General features: G+C 40.8%; 1 protein-coding gene across 5 annotated transcripts in view; it reads left to right on the top strand.

Annotated features, from left to right (window-relative positions):
- Positions 1-17,466, top strand: part of ARL15 (ADP ribosylation factor like GTPase 15) — a 494,867-nt gene that overhangs the window by 136,060 nt on the left and 341,341 nt on the right. For all 5 annotated transcript variants that reach the window (XR_009502620.1, XR_009502619.1, XM_059919287.1 and 2 more), the window contains exon 2: positions 5,907-6,051. Coding sequence is in view for 3 of the 5 variants with exons in the window: in XM_059919287.1 (XP_059775270.1) it covers positions 5,907-6,051 (145 nt within the window). In the remaining 2 variants the exon portion in view is untranslated. The remainder of the gene's footprint in view (positions 1-5,906; positions 6,052-17,466) is intronic.

Genomic DNA, 17,466 nt, shown 5'->3' with positions numbered 1-17,466 from the left:
GTTTTGGATATTAATATGCTTCTTAATGTTTTATTCAGTGAACATGTTTAGTGTTAGAAAACATTCTAGAAATTGACTTCCTTTCATCCTTGTGAGAGTTGGTGAGGTTCGGAATATATAGGTGCCTATTTTTGGTTTTGAGAGCAAACCACCTAAGAAATATATCCACTTCAAGTCATGGCTGACTTCTCTTGCTTTTAGGTACCAACTAACTGGTTTTTTGTTAATCTGACAAGTATTTATTGAGCACAGTGCCAGGCCTCACCTGAGGACTCCAGGGAAAGACCTGGTCATCCGCCATAGGAAAACTCCGGTTTTTGTTTGGCAAGACCCGTATTTAAATAAGGAAGAGGTAGTATGGGGCTCGGGCAGTGACTGTATAGCTGCGGGAAGCCCCGACACTGACTGAAGAAAATTTTCCAGCAACTCTACAGAGCCTCAATCAAATTGAAATCATGCACAGAATAAGATCATGTATTCATGATGAAAAACAGAGCATCAATTGAAACAGATGCCACGTCCCCAAAGGCTAGGGATTTAGCGAGACGGAATGGTAGGAGATGCGGGCAATGCAGGGGCCAGTGCCAGAGGGGGAAGATTTCGAGCAGGACTCTGTCTAGAATGGTGAATTGTATGACAGCTTTGCTCCTCTGCTTTGGTGCCTGGCCACCCTTGGTAGCTGTAAAATTAAACTTTTTGAACCAACAGTCAGACCAAGGATGAATATGTCTTTGGGTCAGTGTGCATAATTCTGTCATCTGATAATTCTTACGGTCAGTAAAGAATACACGTGGCATAATACTCACTGCAGTGCTAGAAGCACGTTAAAGGACCAAAGAGTGGAAGAAAGGAATAGTTCTCGCCGGGGGAATGGGAGACTTTCCGGAGGAGGTGCCATCTGAGCAGAACTTTGAATGGGAATTTGCCAGGTGGAAAAGAGAGGGGAGAGCCTTTCCCTGTGAGTGCACGGGACCTGGGTGGCACAGAAACACGAAGTGCTCGGACTGTTTGAGGGACTAGAGTGATCCGGAGGGTGGCTGGCATCATTAAGGCGGAGATGTAGAGGGAAGTGCGATATACACTCAGGTGCTTCCTTGGTGCTTTACAGCGTCAGTTTGTTGAGGAGTTATTCACTGAGTCCTGCTGTGGGCAGCGCTCGACAGACCTACCGATGTCCGGCGCTGTCCCCGACAGAAATGGGGACATTTTAAGACAATCTTGCTGCCTTGGTGCTAGACCACCAGACTGAAATACTTGCAATTTAATCTTTTGCTTATTTTTTTTTCCTGATACATGTGATCATCCTCCTTGAAGCAAATATTCCTCAGGTTTTGCTTGGGCTTTTTGGCTAATCCACCTTTCAGCTAAGGGTTATACAATTTGTCCAAAGTCTACGACACAGAGTTACTACTGGTGATTCCGGTCTTGGCCCTCTCTCAAGACATTGGCACACTGTTTCCTCACATACAATGTTGGTAGAAGCTTGTGGATGCATGCTGGGGGGGGGGCGGGTAACATCCTGCATCCTGATGTGATAAGAGAGAGACATTGGGTTCTTTTGGAAAGGAACAAGTCATAACGGACCCTATGTGAAAAGACCTGTGAACTAACGCAGTCGAGGCAACAGAGGCTGTGACCTTGGTTGTCTGACGCCATCCTCCCTTGCCCCCCACCCCCCATAGTTACCCTGTTCTCTATTGCCTGCTGCAAGTGAAGGTTAAGGGTTGTGTGTCTTTAGTGTCTTGGGTTGGACTGGGATGGGTTGGACTGGGAGGGGTTGGACTGGGATGGGTTGGACTGGGAGGGGTTGGAGCATGTGGTGGCTGCTGAGTGCCGATGGAAGGGAAGTACCACAGTCTGAGCTGCATGGTGGGCTGCCAGGCCCTCGCCCAAGAAAGCTAACAATCACCTAAGATCCCTTAGGAAGATGAGCGCTTATTTACCTGTGTGGTACGCTTCTCGTAGCATAATGCACTGAACTGATGCCTCATAATGTCCTCCTAAAGAAAGGAAGTGGCCGATAGTGTTAAAACATTACTGGTTAATCACGGGGAGACCGAAGCCGCCGAGGTCTACGGGCCTGCACGGAGTCATACAATGCCTCAGTGTCTGGCCTGGGAATGAAGCCTGAGTTTGCCGCTTGCTGTCAGGACGGCCGACGGCATTGTGTTTAGCATTGTACACCAGTGAAAGGGGCTTACCCTTAACAATGCACGAGCTGCTGTAGGAGACAGACACAATGAACTTTGGTACAGTATAGTCTAGAGGCCAAAATGAGTAATTTTAAGTAAATTGACTATGAGATCCAAAGCTTCATTAAGTTTTAAAACGAAAACCAAGTGAAAACTCTGTACAGTTTTTAGGAACTGACTCCAAAAACATGAACATTCTTCCCCCATTTGAAGTAGCATAGTTTTAAGAGTCTTATTTTGTGGCTCGAATCTGACATTACCCCTGTTAACCATAGGATTTATTTATTTCAAATAAATACTCCAAGAGTCTGTGACTTATTTCAAAGATGCTGCCTTAGAATAATTGTCAGTCTAACCTTTATGCTTTTTATGTTCCAAAATGTCTCATTCTTAAAGACTGTGGTTTGCGGGGGAGGGGGAAGGGGGGCTTTTGTTTTATTCAGATTTGGTTTAGTTTGGGTTCTTTCAGAACAGTTGAAATATAGAGCCTGAAATTCAGGAAAGAGAGTGGGGAAGAGGGGAGATGTCATGTTAGGTGCCTTTACCATCTGCATGATTGGAACTCTGGGGTAGAGATGGTGTCACTGGGGAGAACAGAGGGAGAGGAGATAAAAGGCGAGAGTGGAGTAGAACGTCACTGCTAAATTGCCTTTTATGTCAGACATGTCGTAGGTGACCTAGAATAAATGAGCAGGTGATGTAGATATTATTGGGCTTGGCTGCAAAGTTTTTACACTCTGGAGTTTAAAAAAAACATGAAAATGAAATTCTGGAACTTTTGGCCAAAATATGTTGAGTAATATTGCCATATGACTGATTGAAACTGGGCAATATATAGCAATCAGTCACCTGCAATTTCATCTTGTATTTAAGATTGATGATAGTTTGGGCCAGGGTAGTTGAACGGGTCTCTTTCCAGGAGCTAGCCCAAGGGAGTTCTGGCAGAGGAGCTGAGCGTGGGTGGCAGCGTCCAGAGCAGGAAAAGGGTCTCTCCCCTCTTCCCCCAACAAAGATCACAGCAGCCCAGTAAGAGAAACCACTGTGTGACTGGTACTGTTGTCTGTCATGGTTGAACCTGGCAGAGCTCTTCTTAGTGAATAGCTGCTAGCCAGTCTTTGAGGGAATACGTACATACATACATCTGTCTCTCAGGAAAACTCTAATCATGAGTCCAGGAGACTTGTTTCTTTTATGGGTAAGAAAAAGTTTGCAAAGAGTCAGACATTATCAGCCAGCCTTCATATGAATCTGGGATGAGATGTATTGGCATCTAGAATGCTTTTTATTGTCATAGTCATTAATCTTGTAGGAGAGGCAAAATGGAGCTCAAGTAAGGCCAGAGAAGAGTCACTAATATGATGGAGGAGTGGGAGGGGTTGCTATATGAAGGCAGACTGAAATAATTAGGACTCCTCAGGCTCTAAACAACGGAGAAGAAATATGATTAGAGTTTAATAAATCCATGAAGAATATGGATTAGATAATCATAGAATTTACCAGAAGTAGGCAGAGCCCCTTAAAAGCCGAGGAAAAGTGAATTTAGGACAAAAAGAAGGTCTTTCATACCAAGAAAGTAGGTCGTGCACATCAAAACCACTCTTTTGGGAACTGCGCTAAAACTTCTGGCATTGCAGAGAAGTGAAAAAGTCAAGCGTTTCTCTTATTTTAACACTATTTTCTTGAAGCATGGGGGACCCAGAGAGAGCATAGATCAAGCTTCCTACTAGCCTTTACATTTTCTTTTCTCTTTTCTTAGGCGAAATTTAAATATCATTCATTCGTCATTCAACAGTTATTCACTGAGGGTGGCTTCTATGCCGTGTTCTCTGCTAAGCACTGTGGATACTAGGATGAAGATGGACAGATATGGTTCCCACAGTCTGGTGATGAATGAGAAACTGTAATAGTCTGTGTGCTGAATTCACAAAAGTGCTGTGAGAGCTTGACATGAATTGCTAATGTACTCTTAGCATCAGAGCAGGCGGCCCTCAGGAAGGGGTGCTCTAACTGGGACCCGAAAGCCAATGAAGCATTCGCTATGCCAAGAGGTGGGGGGAAGAGAGAGCAGCATATGTTGAATGCCTTGAGGTGCCAGGGGGTCAGCGTGGCTGGAGGTGGGAGGGTGAGAGGGAGAGTAAGAGGAGAATCATGGAGGTGAGGCTGGAGGGGTGGGTGGAAGAGATCATGGAAGGCCTTGTAGACCATGATGATCATAATGGAGGCCGTGTGGAGAATAGAGGGGGCAACAGTGAATGTACTGGGACCCATTGGAGTATGTTGATGTTGTCCAGGCAGCGGTGGCCTGGGCTGGAGAGAGGCAGACAGATTCTAGACCTGTTTCAGAGGTCCTATGGACTGGACTTGTCAATTGACTAACGTGGATATGAGAAGTGAGGGTGAGAAATAATCAAGCTTGATTTATGAGAGTATGACAGCCAGTTAGGCCTCACATTTCATCAGAGTAAGAAGAATTAGCACAGACATTTTATAGGTCTCTTCTCTCATGATCTCCAAAGGACCCAGAAGTCAATAGGTCTGCCTCCCTCTTCCCTCTCTGTCTCCCTCTTCCCTCTCTGTCTCCCTCTTCCCTCTCTGTCTCCCTCTTCCTCTGTTGAATCTTTCAGGTCCTAAATGCTTCAGACTCTACAAGCTGGCACATAGATGGCCCCTAATAAGTGGATGTCAAATAAGTAGAAAGACCAAAAACTGCACGAATGGCTTCCAGCCTCCCAAATCCCCTTGTCTTTAACCCTTGCAGAGCAAACAGCAGTTCATAGTACCCTGAGGTCAGTTGACCTGAAGCAAGATTTAGCAAGGGTCAAGATGGCAGTGATATCCACAGGAATTCTATTTAATGATTTTTAAAAGCATTTTATTTTGAAATAATGTCAAAGCCCTGTAAGACTAGTACACGGAACTTTCCTGTAGACTCTACTCAGGTTCCCCAGTCATTAACATTTTACCATGATTGCTTTATCACATTCCTCGCCATCTAGGCGTAGAGATGGTGATGGAGATAGAGATTTAGAAATGTTCTTAGCCAGTTAATTGCAGATGTCAGGACTCTTCATCTCTAAGTACTTTAGTATGTGTTTTCTCAGGACAATGATATTCCTCATGTAACCACAGTCTGCTGATTAAATTCAGAAAATTTAACCTTAAGTGATACTGTCATTGCAGGCTCTAATATTCAGTCTCTATTCAGCTGTCACCTGTTGTCCCAACAATTGTCGTTTATGGTGTTCTTTCCCCCGCCCAATCCAGGATCCAATCCAGGAGGCATGGCATTCGTTATGTCTCTTTAGTCTTCTTTAACCTGGAACAGGTCCTCAGTCTTTCTTTGACATTTTAGAGAAGAGCAGGCTGGTTGTGCTGCAGAATGTTCCTCACAGTGGTGTCGTCTGGTTTTCTCGTGCTTGGATGCAGGTGGTGCATTTTTGGCAGAAAAGCTGCACAGTGACGTGGCACCCCTCGCGGTGACCCCGTCTCAGCAGGAGGGGAGCCGGCAAGTCCGAGTGGGTCTCATTCCTAGGATGTTAACTTTGATTGCTTAGTCAAGGCAGTGTCCTCCTGGTCTCTCACTCTAAAGGTCCCTTTCCTCCTTGGAGTCAATAGGTTATTTAATTACCTCTCAGTACATAGTCATTTGAAATGTGCCTAAGCTTTGTGCCTACAGTCATGCTTAAAAGAGCCGCGTTTCCCCTCTCTCGGCAGTGTTTTAGAGCACTCTGCTGCAAGGGACCACCACCTGCACGCCCAGAGTATGACCTGGTCTGCATAGGCCTCACGGGCTCTGGCAAGACCAGCCTGCTGTCCAAGCTCTGCAGTGAAAGCCCCGACAGCGTCGTGTCGACCACAGGTGGGTACAGCGCCGGGTCCTCGCCCGTTTCTTCCTCACCCCCGAGATGCTCTCGTTTCCTGTGCTGTTGGTGGGATCCCCTCATTTCACTGAAATGCTTCAGTCAGTTTATTATTTATTTTTAGATACTCTATTTTTCAAACTATATTTAAGGGGGGCTTTAATAGCATCAAATTGCTGCACCCTTCATCCCCCTAGTTTTGGTCATTTCAGCGCCACTGAATAAATCAAGCCAGGAGGATGTTGATAGAAACTAACCTTGCAACCTGGAATTCCAGTACTGTGACCGATGGGTTCATCTCAGGCCCATTGAGCGTCCTCCTCCCGTGAAGTGTCACTCTAGCCTACTCGTGTTGGTCACACGCTCCCTACAGGGTACAAGTGAGCGTCTGAATCTTCTTCCCTGGAAGGTGGTGGGCACAGGGACCGTTGATCAGGTTTACCACGTTGTTCCCTGAGGTGGCCAAGAAAAGTCAGTCTAGGCAGTGGTTCTCAGTCAGGGCAGATTTTGCTCTCCAGGGGACATATGGCAACGTCTGGAGACATTTTGGTTCTTACAGCTTGGGGAGGGTGCTACTGACTTCTTTTGAGTAGAGGCCAGGAATGCTGCTAAACATCCTACACTGCACAGGACGGGCCCCCTCCATAAGGAATCATCTGGCCCAGAGTATCAGAGTGCTACCAATAACTTCTCTCACTCCCCAAAAGTGTCCTCTCTTTCCTCTGAAAATGAAGCAGGAAAGACAAGTGTTAACTAGAGAAAATTATGGGAGGTGAGAACCAGAGCTGCTGTGGGAGAACTGACAGGGAAGGAGTGGGCTGAGACATTGTCGGGGAAACTTAAAAAGATTGTTCATTTAGACAGCTTTCTTTTTTGAACACCTACCATGTGCTAGGTCCAGTGTTAGAAGCTGGGGATAAGCAGTGATCCCAGCACTACAGGAGACTCAGGCTATGGGCCACACAGACATTAAGCTTGTGTCCAGAAATACACAAAGGAGGAGGAGCAATCAGAAGAAAGAAGATTTGGGGACAGAGGGGAAGCTTGTGTGAAGGCAGAGGGGCCTGAAACAGGTCGCTACCTCCTGGGAACCACATTTCCAAGTGGCTGCGACACATGGTTAGTAGAATGCCAGGAGATAGGCAGTGGCCAAATCTTGGCAAAACCTTTTATACCACACTCAGGAATTTGAGCTTTGTAGATAGCACAGAGACATCGGCACATATTTTAAGCAAAGAGAAACTATGTGATAAAATATCCGTTTGAGAAAGATCACGCTAGCCATGATGCTGAGGCTGAACTATGAAAGCTCCATTAACCATTAACGAAGACAGTGATGGGAGGGAGGGGGGTAGGGGGAGGGAGGGAGAATAGAGGGAGAGGGAGGAGGGAGGGAGGGGGAGAAGGGAGGGAATAGATAGGATACTTATTGGAGGGCTGGTATTGACAGAGCTTGCTGGCCAGTTGGGTTTGGAGGATGAGGGAGAGAGAGAGAGAAGCCAAGGGTGACTCGGGTCCTGGCTTAGGTGAAGGGTATATGATGGAACCATTGACTAGGATTTCCTGTAAGTAGGAAAAATATTGATGACCAAGAGCCTTACCTCATTTCAGGCCGGGTTTTGCCACCAAATAAGTTAGGGGAAGAGTGCAGGCTTTGAAAGCTTTTCAGAGTTTAGAATTGTAGATAAGAAACCGCGGACCTGTGAAGAAACAGGGACGTAGCTTGATTAAAGGATGAGGAAAAGCGTGAGGGGTTCACGATGACTGGTGAGGCCACAGGGAGGATGAACTGAGCTCAGGTGTGGTCTGTTGCAGGAAGCCATTTCTAACTACCTTCCTTTCCCCCACATGGAACTGAGAACTCCCTGCTCTCCCACTGTGAAGTGTGTATCTCTCTACCATTTAGTGCCTGCAACACCGCTGTTGACACATTTGTCTCCCCAGCCTAAGGGGCAGATAGAGCATCTTATTTAGCTTGTGCATCCAGATCCTGGCACACGGTTTGGGCATAGCTAAGATGCTTGTTGAGTGAATAAGCCTGCAACAGTAAATTGAATCCATATGTTTTTACATAAAATATCGTACCTCTCTGAACCTCATAACTGCTTTTTATGGCAGGTAAGATTCTTTTTCCATATTCTGTCTTTAAATCATCTGAGGCTCAAAGGTATGGTGATACGGCTGTTTTCACACAGCTAATGACAGAGGTAGGATGCCGGTGCAGGTCTTCAAATGAAGGTGGTTAGTGGTACCCAAGCTTTAGAATTTCTGATGAGAGTATTATTTGCTGGTTGTCTGTAAAACTGTGGACGTCTTCTGAGGAATGTGTTATGTAATATGCAAACTTTATTAACTTAACAATTCTTTTAAAGCAAAATAACTTCCCTCAAAATATGTATGAGTAATACAAGTATACCGTTCTTCACTTATCAGAGGTATAAATGAGAAGCACTATTGCTAGAAGCACAGTTTTGAATTACAATGTACAAAATTATCTGTAAATAATTTTATAATTTATTATTTGTAAATTGCAATTCAATATGTTCTATATTTGCTTTTATTCAATTTTTAAATAATATGTTTTCCTCTTACTGGAACCATTGGTAACATTGTGTGCTAATTGATTTTCTGATGGATTAGTAAGTTGGCTGACATTTTGGATATCAAGCTTCTATGAGTCGTCATTGTCCTGAACCAGGCACAGTGCCTTTTTGGAGACCTGTTTGGAGGTCTCAGCTATCAAGAAGTTTACACCTGGGGTAGGATTACAATGATAAACAGTTTAAATTTATTGAATGTTTAATATATGCCAGGAGCTAACACAGAATAAGTGCTATACTTGATGGTATAAATATGAAAGTTAAAAGAGTGATCGTTTCTAATCTATGGGATCAAAGAAGGTCTCATTCAAATAGGGCCTCATATGATGGGGAGAATCTAAGGAATGGGGTGAGGAGAGTAAGGATAGAAAGCATAGGCTGTATTTGGAGAACAGTTCGGGATCTTACTGGGTTGAGGCCCAAGATGTGGAGGTATAGCATGAGTTGTGACCCAAAGCTGGAGACTAGAGAAGCTATTGAGAGAGACCTGTAACATGGAGAGGTGATCCATCGGGGCTGTGGGGAATGGAGAGTTAGAGGCAGATGTCATTAATCCTATAAAAGTGTCAAAGATATTGGGAAATAGAGAGGAAAGGAAAAGAACCAAATATGACTTCTAGCTGGTGACTGAGTGAATTATAAAAAGTGGGAAGAAGGTGACAGACAGTTTTAAGATACAAGATAATGAGCTTAGTTTTGGACATGCTAATTTTGAGGTGTTGGCAGGACTTTCAACAGTGATCCAAATGCCAAAAGACAGGCTGACTAAAGAGAGTTTATAGCAAGAGATCTAGATTTGAGATACAACTGAATTATTGATTTACATGAGATTGTTGAGGGATGATGGGCAGAGAGGGAGGAGAAGAGTGCTAAGCACCAACTATATTTCATTCACTCTTTCTGCATTTATTGAATGCCGGTTACGTGATTGACACTGATTTAGGCACTGAGGGTGCGTCAGTGAACAAAATAGACAAATATCCTTGCCCTTTGGAGCTTACATTCTAGCATCTGCATTAAACAGGGAATCTAAACCAAGCAGTTCTATATAGTATCATATAAGTCAAATGTGAACAATAGATCAAAGGAACCAGAATTAAATAATATAAACAGAAGTCTAAAACCTGAGAGGAGGCCATGGATGTGGTGACCCTTAATGACCAATGGTAGACCAGTTTCAGCAGAGTGTTGAGGTAGAAACTAACATGAACCATGAGAGGGTGGTGAGCATGCAGAGGGAATGAGGCACAGACTGTCCGTTTTACTCCTTGGGCCCCTGGCTAAGATTGCACATAGATTACTCTTTTAAGAAGGTAGACAGAAACACAGAAAGCAGTGGTAAAGGAGTTTATTTTTGCAAGGAAAGGTGCCATGTGAGCATGCTAGTGGGCAGAGGTGTAAGGGTGGTGATCAGGAAGAAGGAGACACCAAAGATGTTCAATAGAGGGCAGGGAGTGCAAGAATGAGTGAAGACTTCTGATTCTGGTCAAGACAGAGTAACTAGAACTGGCTTACCCTCCCACCTGAAATAACCAAAAGGGGGGAACAAAAAACAGAGAAGATATATAACACAGTTTTTAAGAAAGTAAATATCAAGCAACAAGGGTTAGTCATCCCTGAGAGATGAGAAACAAATGAGATGAGCCCCACAGTTGCCCCAGCCTACTGCCTCAAGACTATTCCCAGGCTGTGGCACAGCTCCAGTGGGAAATGAGGTGGAGCTCAGTGGACTCCCTGCATTGAGGGGATTGAGCTGAGAGCTGGAGAGACTAGGGCAGCTAGAGTTCCTAGGACACAGTACTGGAGAGGAGAGAGTTGTACAGAGAGAGAACCCTAGAGATCTGTAGAGGGTCTCCTTTGAGTATGTGTCATAGTATTCATTGCATGCGCATGAGGAAACTACTCAAGGCTAGCAAAAGAACCATCTGAAAGGGCTAGAGGGAACAGTGCCTGGTGTTCACACAGGACTGAGAGTTATGCCTGTTACCACAAGCCAGATTGGAAAAGTCACAATTCACGAGGTAGTGGGTCGAGTACTAAGGAAGGTTTTGCCTTAGGAATCAGCTCTAAGCTGAGCACTGCCCTAGACCCATGTAGCAAATCATATTAATAAGACAAAAGGCTCAGACAGTTTCCTAGAAACTTTAAGACACCCCAGAACAAAGCTGTGTAAGATTTACAGAAAACAAAATTATCCAGCACTTAACAAGGTAAAATTCACAATGCCTGACATTTAATCAAAAATTACCAGGCATGCAGAGAGGCAGGAAGACATGATTCATAATGAGAAGAATAATCTGTGAATTGAAACTGACTCATAACTGTCACAAAGATTAGAATTAACAAAGAAGGACATTAAAACTGTTATTATAAAAGTGTAGACATGCAAAATTTCTAAAAAAACCATATAAAAATTTTAGTGGTGAACACTACAATATATGAGGTGAAATATATACCAGATAGGATTAATGACAGATTAGACATTGCAGAAAAAAGATTAATGACCTTGAAGGGCATTAACATTTGGGACTACTCACAGTAGAGAGAGAGGAGAAAATGGAAAATGCAAAGAGCAATAGTGACCTGTGGGACAACTCCAAGTCACCTAACATATGGCAACACCTAACATTTGAATCTGTCAAGGTGAGGGGGTGGAGAAAGGGACAGAAAAAAAATATTTGAAGAAATGATGGCTGAAATGTTTTCAAACTTGAAGATAAACAACAAATCCAAGAAGCTCATTGAACCCCAAGCACAAGAGATCTGAACAAAACTACACCAAGTCACATCCTAATAAAATGACTAAAGCCAGTGATAAGAGTGTGATGGTTAATTTTATGTGTCAACTTGGCTGGGCCACAGTGCCCAGATACGTAGTCAAACATTGTTTTGGATGTTTCTGTGAGTGCGTTTTTATATGAGATTAAGATATAAATCAGCAGCCTTTGAGTAAATTTCTTTATATAATGTGGTTGGGCCTCATCTAACCAGTTGAAGGCTTGAATAGAATGAAAGACTGACTTCCCCAGAGCAAGAAGGAAATCTGCACTGGGTGGTCTTGGGACTTGAACTGCAGCATCGGCTCTTTCCTGGGTCTCCAGTCTACTGACCCACCCTGCAAATTTTGGACTTGCCAGCCTCCATAGTATTATGAATCAATTCCTTGAAACATTTTTGTATGTATACACACACATCCTATTGGTTCTGTTTCTCTGGAGAATGCCGAGTAATACAAAAAGGAAATCTTAAAAACAGAGAAAATATGTTACACAGAAACAAAGATAAGAGTGACATCAGATTTCTCACTGCAAACAATGCAAGGGAGAAGGCAGTGGAGCGCACCTTTAAAGTACTGAAGGGAAAAATAATTATCAGCCTATATCCAACAGAAGTATCTTTCAAAAAGAAACTCAAAATAAAGCCTTTTTCAGACATTAAAAAAGTGAAAGAATTTATTGCTAGCAGACCAAAGTTATAAGAAAATGCTAAAGGAAGTTTTTCAGGCAGGAGAAAAATGATTCCAGATGGAAATCTGGATCTATACAAAGCAAAGTAACAGAATGGTGACTACATGGATAATTATATAAGATTTAGTTCTTATTTAAATCTCTTTATAATTGTTTAAATAAAAACAGTATACTGTGGGATTTATAACATGTAAAAGTAAAATGCATGAGAACAATAGAATAAAAGTCATAGGGGGAAAAGGGAAGTATACTATTGTTAGGTTCTTATATGTGAAGTAGTTTAATAACACTTGAAGGTAGACTATAAGCTAAAGATACACTATAAACCCTAAAGCAGCCACTAAAATAACAAAACAAAGTGTGAGAACCAATAAGGCAGCAAATGAGATAAGATGGAACTATAAAAAATAATTAATCAAAAAGAAGGCAGGAAAAAAGGGAACAAGAATATATGGGACAAATAGAAAACAAGTAGCAAGGTGATAACACTCAAACCTGACCATCAGTCATCAAATTAAATGCAAATGGTCTAGACTCCTCAATTAAGAGACTGAGAATATGATTAGATTAAAAAAACAAGACCCAACTATATGCTGACTTTAAATATAAAGACACAAATAGGTTAAGAGTAAGAAGATGGAAAAAGACATGTTATCCCAATAGGCATAAGAAAGAGTCAAAAGAAAGTTGGAGCGGCTATATTAACATCAGACAAGGTAGACTTTGGAGCAAAGAATAATACTGGGGATAAAGAAGTTCATTTCATAATGATGAAAGAGTCTTTGAATCAGAGGACATAACAATGCTAAACATTTATGTACGTAATAACAACTTCAAAAATACACATAGCAAAAACTGACAAAACCCACAATTGTAGTCAGAGATTTCAGTACTCTCAATTATTGATAGAACACGTAGGAAGAAAATAGAGGTAGTAGACTTGAACAACACTGTCAGCCACCCTGACCTGATTAACGTGTATAGAACCCTCTACACAACAGCAGCAGAGAACCTTCTCAAGTGCATTTGGAACATTTACCAAATAAGACCATATTTGAGGACATAAAACAAGTTTCAATAAATTTAAAAGTATTCAAACCACAGACCACATGGAATTGAATTAGAAATCAACACCATCTCTGGAAAAGTCCCCAAATATTTGGAAACTAAAGTACTTCTAAATAACCCATGGATCAAATAAGAAATCAAAAGAGAAATTGTAAAGTATTTTATACTGAATGAAAATACAACACATCAGAATTTGTGGGATGTCTCTAAAGCAGGACTGTGGGGGAAATTCATAGCTCTGAACCCCTGGATTAGGAAAGAAGGCCCTCAAATCAGTGACCTCAGCCTCCACCTTAAGGAACTAAACGAGAAGGACTGATCAAACCCAAAGTAAGCAAAAGAAAGGAAATAATAAGGATCAAAGTGGAAATCAGTGGAATAGAAAAACAGTAGAGAAAACTCATTAGATCAAAAGCTGGTTCTTTGAGAAGATCAATAAAGCTTAAGAAACTCTAGCCAAACTGATCAGGGAAAAAAAATCAAAGATGACACTAATTTATAGTATCAGGAATGAGAGAGGTTACATCAATATAGAGTCTATAGATATTAAAAGGATAATAGAATATTATGAACAACTTCATACCAGTAAATTTGACAGCTTAAATGGATGAATTACTTGAAAGACAAGTTATCAAAGCTCATTCAAGAAGAAATAGAAAGCCCAGATGTATAGTTATTAAAGAAATCGAAATTATAGTTTTAAAAAGAAAAGAACTTGAGGTTTAGTTGGCTTCACTGGTGAATTCTATCAAACATCTGAAAGAAGTAATAATGCCACTGCTACACAATATCTTTCAGAAAATTGAAGGAGGAGGGAAGACTTCCCAACTCCTTCTATAAGACCAGCAAGTTTAATGTCAAAACCAGATAAAGACATTGCAAAAAAACTACGTACCATATCCCTCATGAACATAGATACCAAAAATATAAACAAAAATCTAGCAAATCAAATCTTAAAGTAGTATATTTTTAATAGGATAATGTGTCATGACCAAGTAACATTTATCCCAGGAATACAGGGTTGGTTTCACATTCAAAAATCAATAAATTTAATTTACAATATTAAACTAAGAAAAGAAAACCATGTGATCATCTCAAGAGATGCAAGCAAACAAACAAAAAACACTGATTTCTGATAAAAACTCTCACCAAAATAGGAACAGAGGGAATTTCCTCAACTGTTAATGGTCATCTATGAAAAACAGAATTTATTCCTGGTCTGATCAGTAATAAGACATGGATGTCTGTTCTCACCACTTCTCAACAGTGTTCAACATTGTAGTAAAGATTCTGGCCAGTGCATCAGGCAAGAAAAAGAAATAAAAGGCTTCCAGATTGGAAAGGAATAAGTAAAACTTTCTTGGTTTACTGATGACAGGATTATCTATGTAGAAAATTTGATGGGATCTACAACTTTATACCAACAAATTAGTGATGGCTAATGTGAATTTAGAGCTGATAATTTTGGAGATTTGAAAATTTGGAGGATAGCTTTGATCATTAGTTTGGAGAATGTTGTCTATAAGAGTAGAAGCAGATAGAGCGGTGGACAAATGTGTTGAATTCATTCAGATAGATAAGCAAATGCCCTGAAAGTTGGTAGATGGAAATGCAAAGGTCGACACAGAAACAGATGTCACAACTTTAGCTGGGAAGTTATTAAGAGGTGAGTATGGTAAAGCGGTAAAAACATTATAAGGAAGCAAAGCTTGTCCTGGCTGGCCCTGATGAGGGAAGGAAAGCTCTGTTTGCTAGTATAAGAAGGAAGGAAAAGCATGTAAGAAAATGTTGGAGGCTAGAGAAGACTTTTCTTAACAAAGGTGAGGTTCCCTGTGATTCATTGAGAGGGCTCTGCAAGGATAAAGGCAGGGCAGAGTTGGGCATGAGGTGCAAAGAGAAGAGAAGGGGTAGATGCTTGTTGGTTGAGTCTGTATGTTTATTGTAGCTAATGAAGGTGGGCAAGAGGTTGGAGAAACTAATTACTGGTGACAGAGGAGGGGTGGAGGCAGAGGAGAACCAAGCAGGCTGATTTTAGTTATCAGTGGACCCACAAAACCCATTCCTCACCAGAGTTCCAGATAAACATTGCCGGCCTGTTCAAACTCAACTGCTGGCTCCTTTTTGTTGTGTATGTATGCAGCTGAAGAAGAACAAAGGAGGTAGAAGGAAGGTCCTAAAATAAATGACAAAACCCAATGGCAAGAAAAAGTAACTAGAAGAAATGAGGAGGTCAGAAAGCCACATGTGCATGTGAACATTCAATGTGAGGACGGGAGAATAGCTGAAGGAGGTCCTATGGAGAATAATGTACAAAGTGAAGGAGCAAGGGAGCTTAGTATATAAAAGTTTAGAAAGACTGGAAAGCTAAGATTAAGATGACAAATATAAGTAAAAGCAATGCTGTTGAGAAGTATTTCTATCAGATATTACAGATAAGAGTTTATGACAGTCCCATTTAGAGAATTCAGTCACATTCACAAGTAGTATCTAGAATCTAATTGATTAATTAAGCTAAGTCCACAAAGAGGTATTCAAGAAAAGAATTAATGGCAAACAAATAAATGGAAAGGTTTGGCTTTACCAGAAGTTCAACTTTACTAGAAAATAAATAAGAAAATGTTAATTTTATACCTAAATTTACCAAAATGTGTGTTGTCCATTTTTTTTTGAAAGAAGTTATTCATATAAATTAAAGGTTACCAAAATATTTACATCCCTTGGCCTAATAAGCGTGTCACTAAGAATTTACATTAAGTGTGTAATTTCAAAGAAACTGTAGGAACAAACTGATTCCTTGCAACATTTTGTATAACTAAAACTTTAAAGTAATTTAAATGTCCTATATCAAGGGAGTTTGTTAATTAACTCGTGGTACATCAGTTGAAATGATCATATATTGGAAAACACATACAATCTTCTGTAAAGGAAAATTAAATTTACATTCATTTTGAAAATTAAACCTTGCAAAACTATGCTTTTGAATCAAAAATGGGGGAAAAAAACCTGTAAAAAATAACTATGGGCTTTGTTGGTATGGTCGAATTATGTGTGAAATTTTATTCTCTTAAATTATTTCTCTATTTTATAACGTTTTGATTATATAAAGCCAATTAAAATGAAATATTTGTTGGAAGAGTTTGGAACAGTTGAAAAGATAGACTGAAAATTAGTTTCTTAAAATGAAAACATGACACAAGAAGGGTATGTCTATCCATTTCAGCAAGGCAAGAATGTCAGCCTTTTTCTTCAGAGGTAAAGGGAATCCAAACTTTATTGGATTGTTAACTTCAGCAGTCTTTTACTTTGACATAATTTTTAAAAGATACTTAAATTTTCAAAACTCAAAGGGCCAAGAAATCCTGAAAAGAGCAGGTCTTGCTGATAGAGGAAAAAAATTGAGTAGCTTACACCTTGGTCTAGAAACAAAAGTGAATTTTGCCCAGAGTGAATTCCTTGACTGTATGTGCCCAAAGAATTTGTTGATAAAAGGGATTGTTAACCTGTAGATTACACAATATTCACTTTTTTTCTTTTTAAACCAGAGGAATGGAGTCTAAAGGTTTAGGATAATATATTGTAACATAGAGAACAATCTAGAGAAAATTGAATACTTGGAATTGAAAAAGGTTGAAAAATCTCTTCTAGGGATATATATTACTATGTTTGAAAATTTGTCAAGTGATATGTCGGTCAGTTAAAATAGAAAACAATTATGGTAATTTGAAAGAAATACAGAAAAGTTTATGAAAATTTGAATCAGACATTTTAATAACTTTAGTATTAGCTGCATACACGTTAAGAAGAAATAAGTTAGAAAGTCAGATTTGGTATCTGCTAAAGAATTGTGTTTTATAAATGCTGGTAGATTAAATTTCCTTTTATGATGTTGAAATGATATTTAGAAGAATTTCGCTAGACCATTGTCCAAACATCACAAAACTACCGCATAAATCACGTCCTTGGTCCAAGTCAAGGCCACCAGATCTGTGGAACGTCTTTCCCTTTAGCAGTTCTTAGAGTGACCCAGGGATGTCAGAAGCACACAGCGAGTACCTGTGTACATGTGTGCAGACTTGTGTATGTGTTGCAGGGGAAGGGGGGAGGTTGGTCTGTAGGTCCAAGCGAAATTGTCATGTGTTCCACACAATGAATAAAAATAGACTAACCTCCCTCTGAAACCTAATTTTGTTACGATTCCAGTAATGCTTTCCCCGCATAAAAAATTTCAAATCCATCTCCCTTGTATCACAGGCTTTTTTGGATTTAAGGACTAAAAGAC

Source organism: Balaenoptera ricei, chromosome 3 (assembly GCF_028023285.1).
Source record: "Balaenoptera ricei isolate mBalRic1 chromosome 3, mBalRic1.hap2, whole genome shotgun sequence".
Taxonomy (NCBI): Eukaryota; Metazoa; Chordata; class Mammalia; order Artiodactyla; family Balaenopteridae; genus Balaenoptera; species Balaenoptera ricei.
Note: the sequence above shows the minus strand (reverse complement) of the source record. Positions and strands in the feature narration are given on the sequence as shown.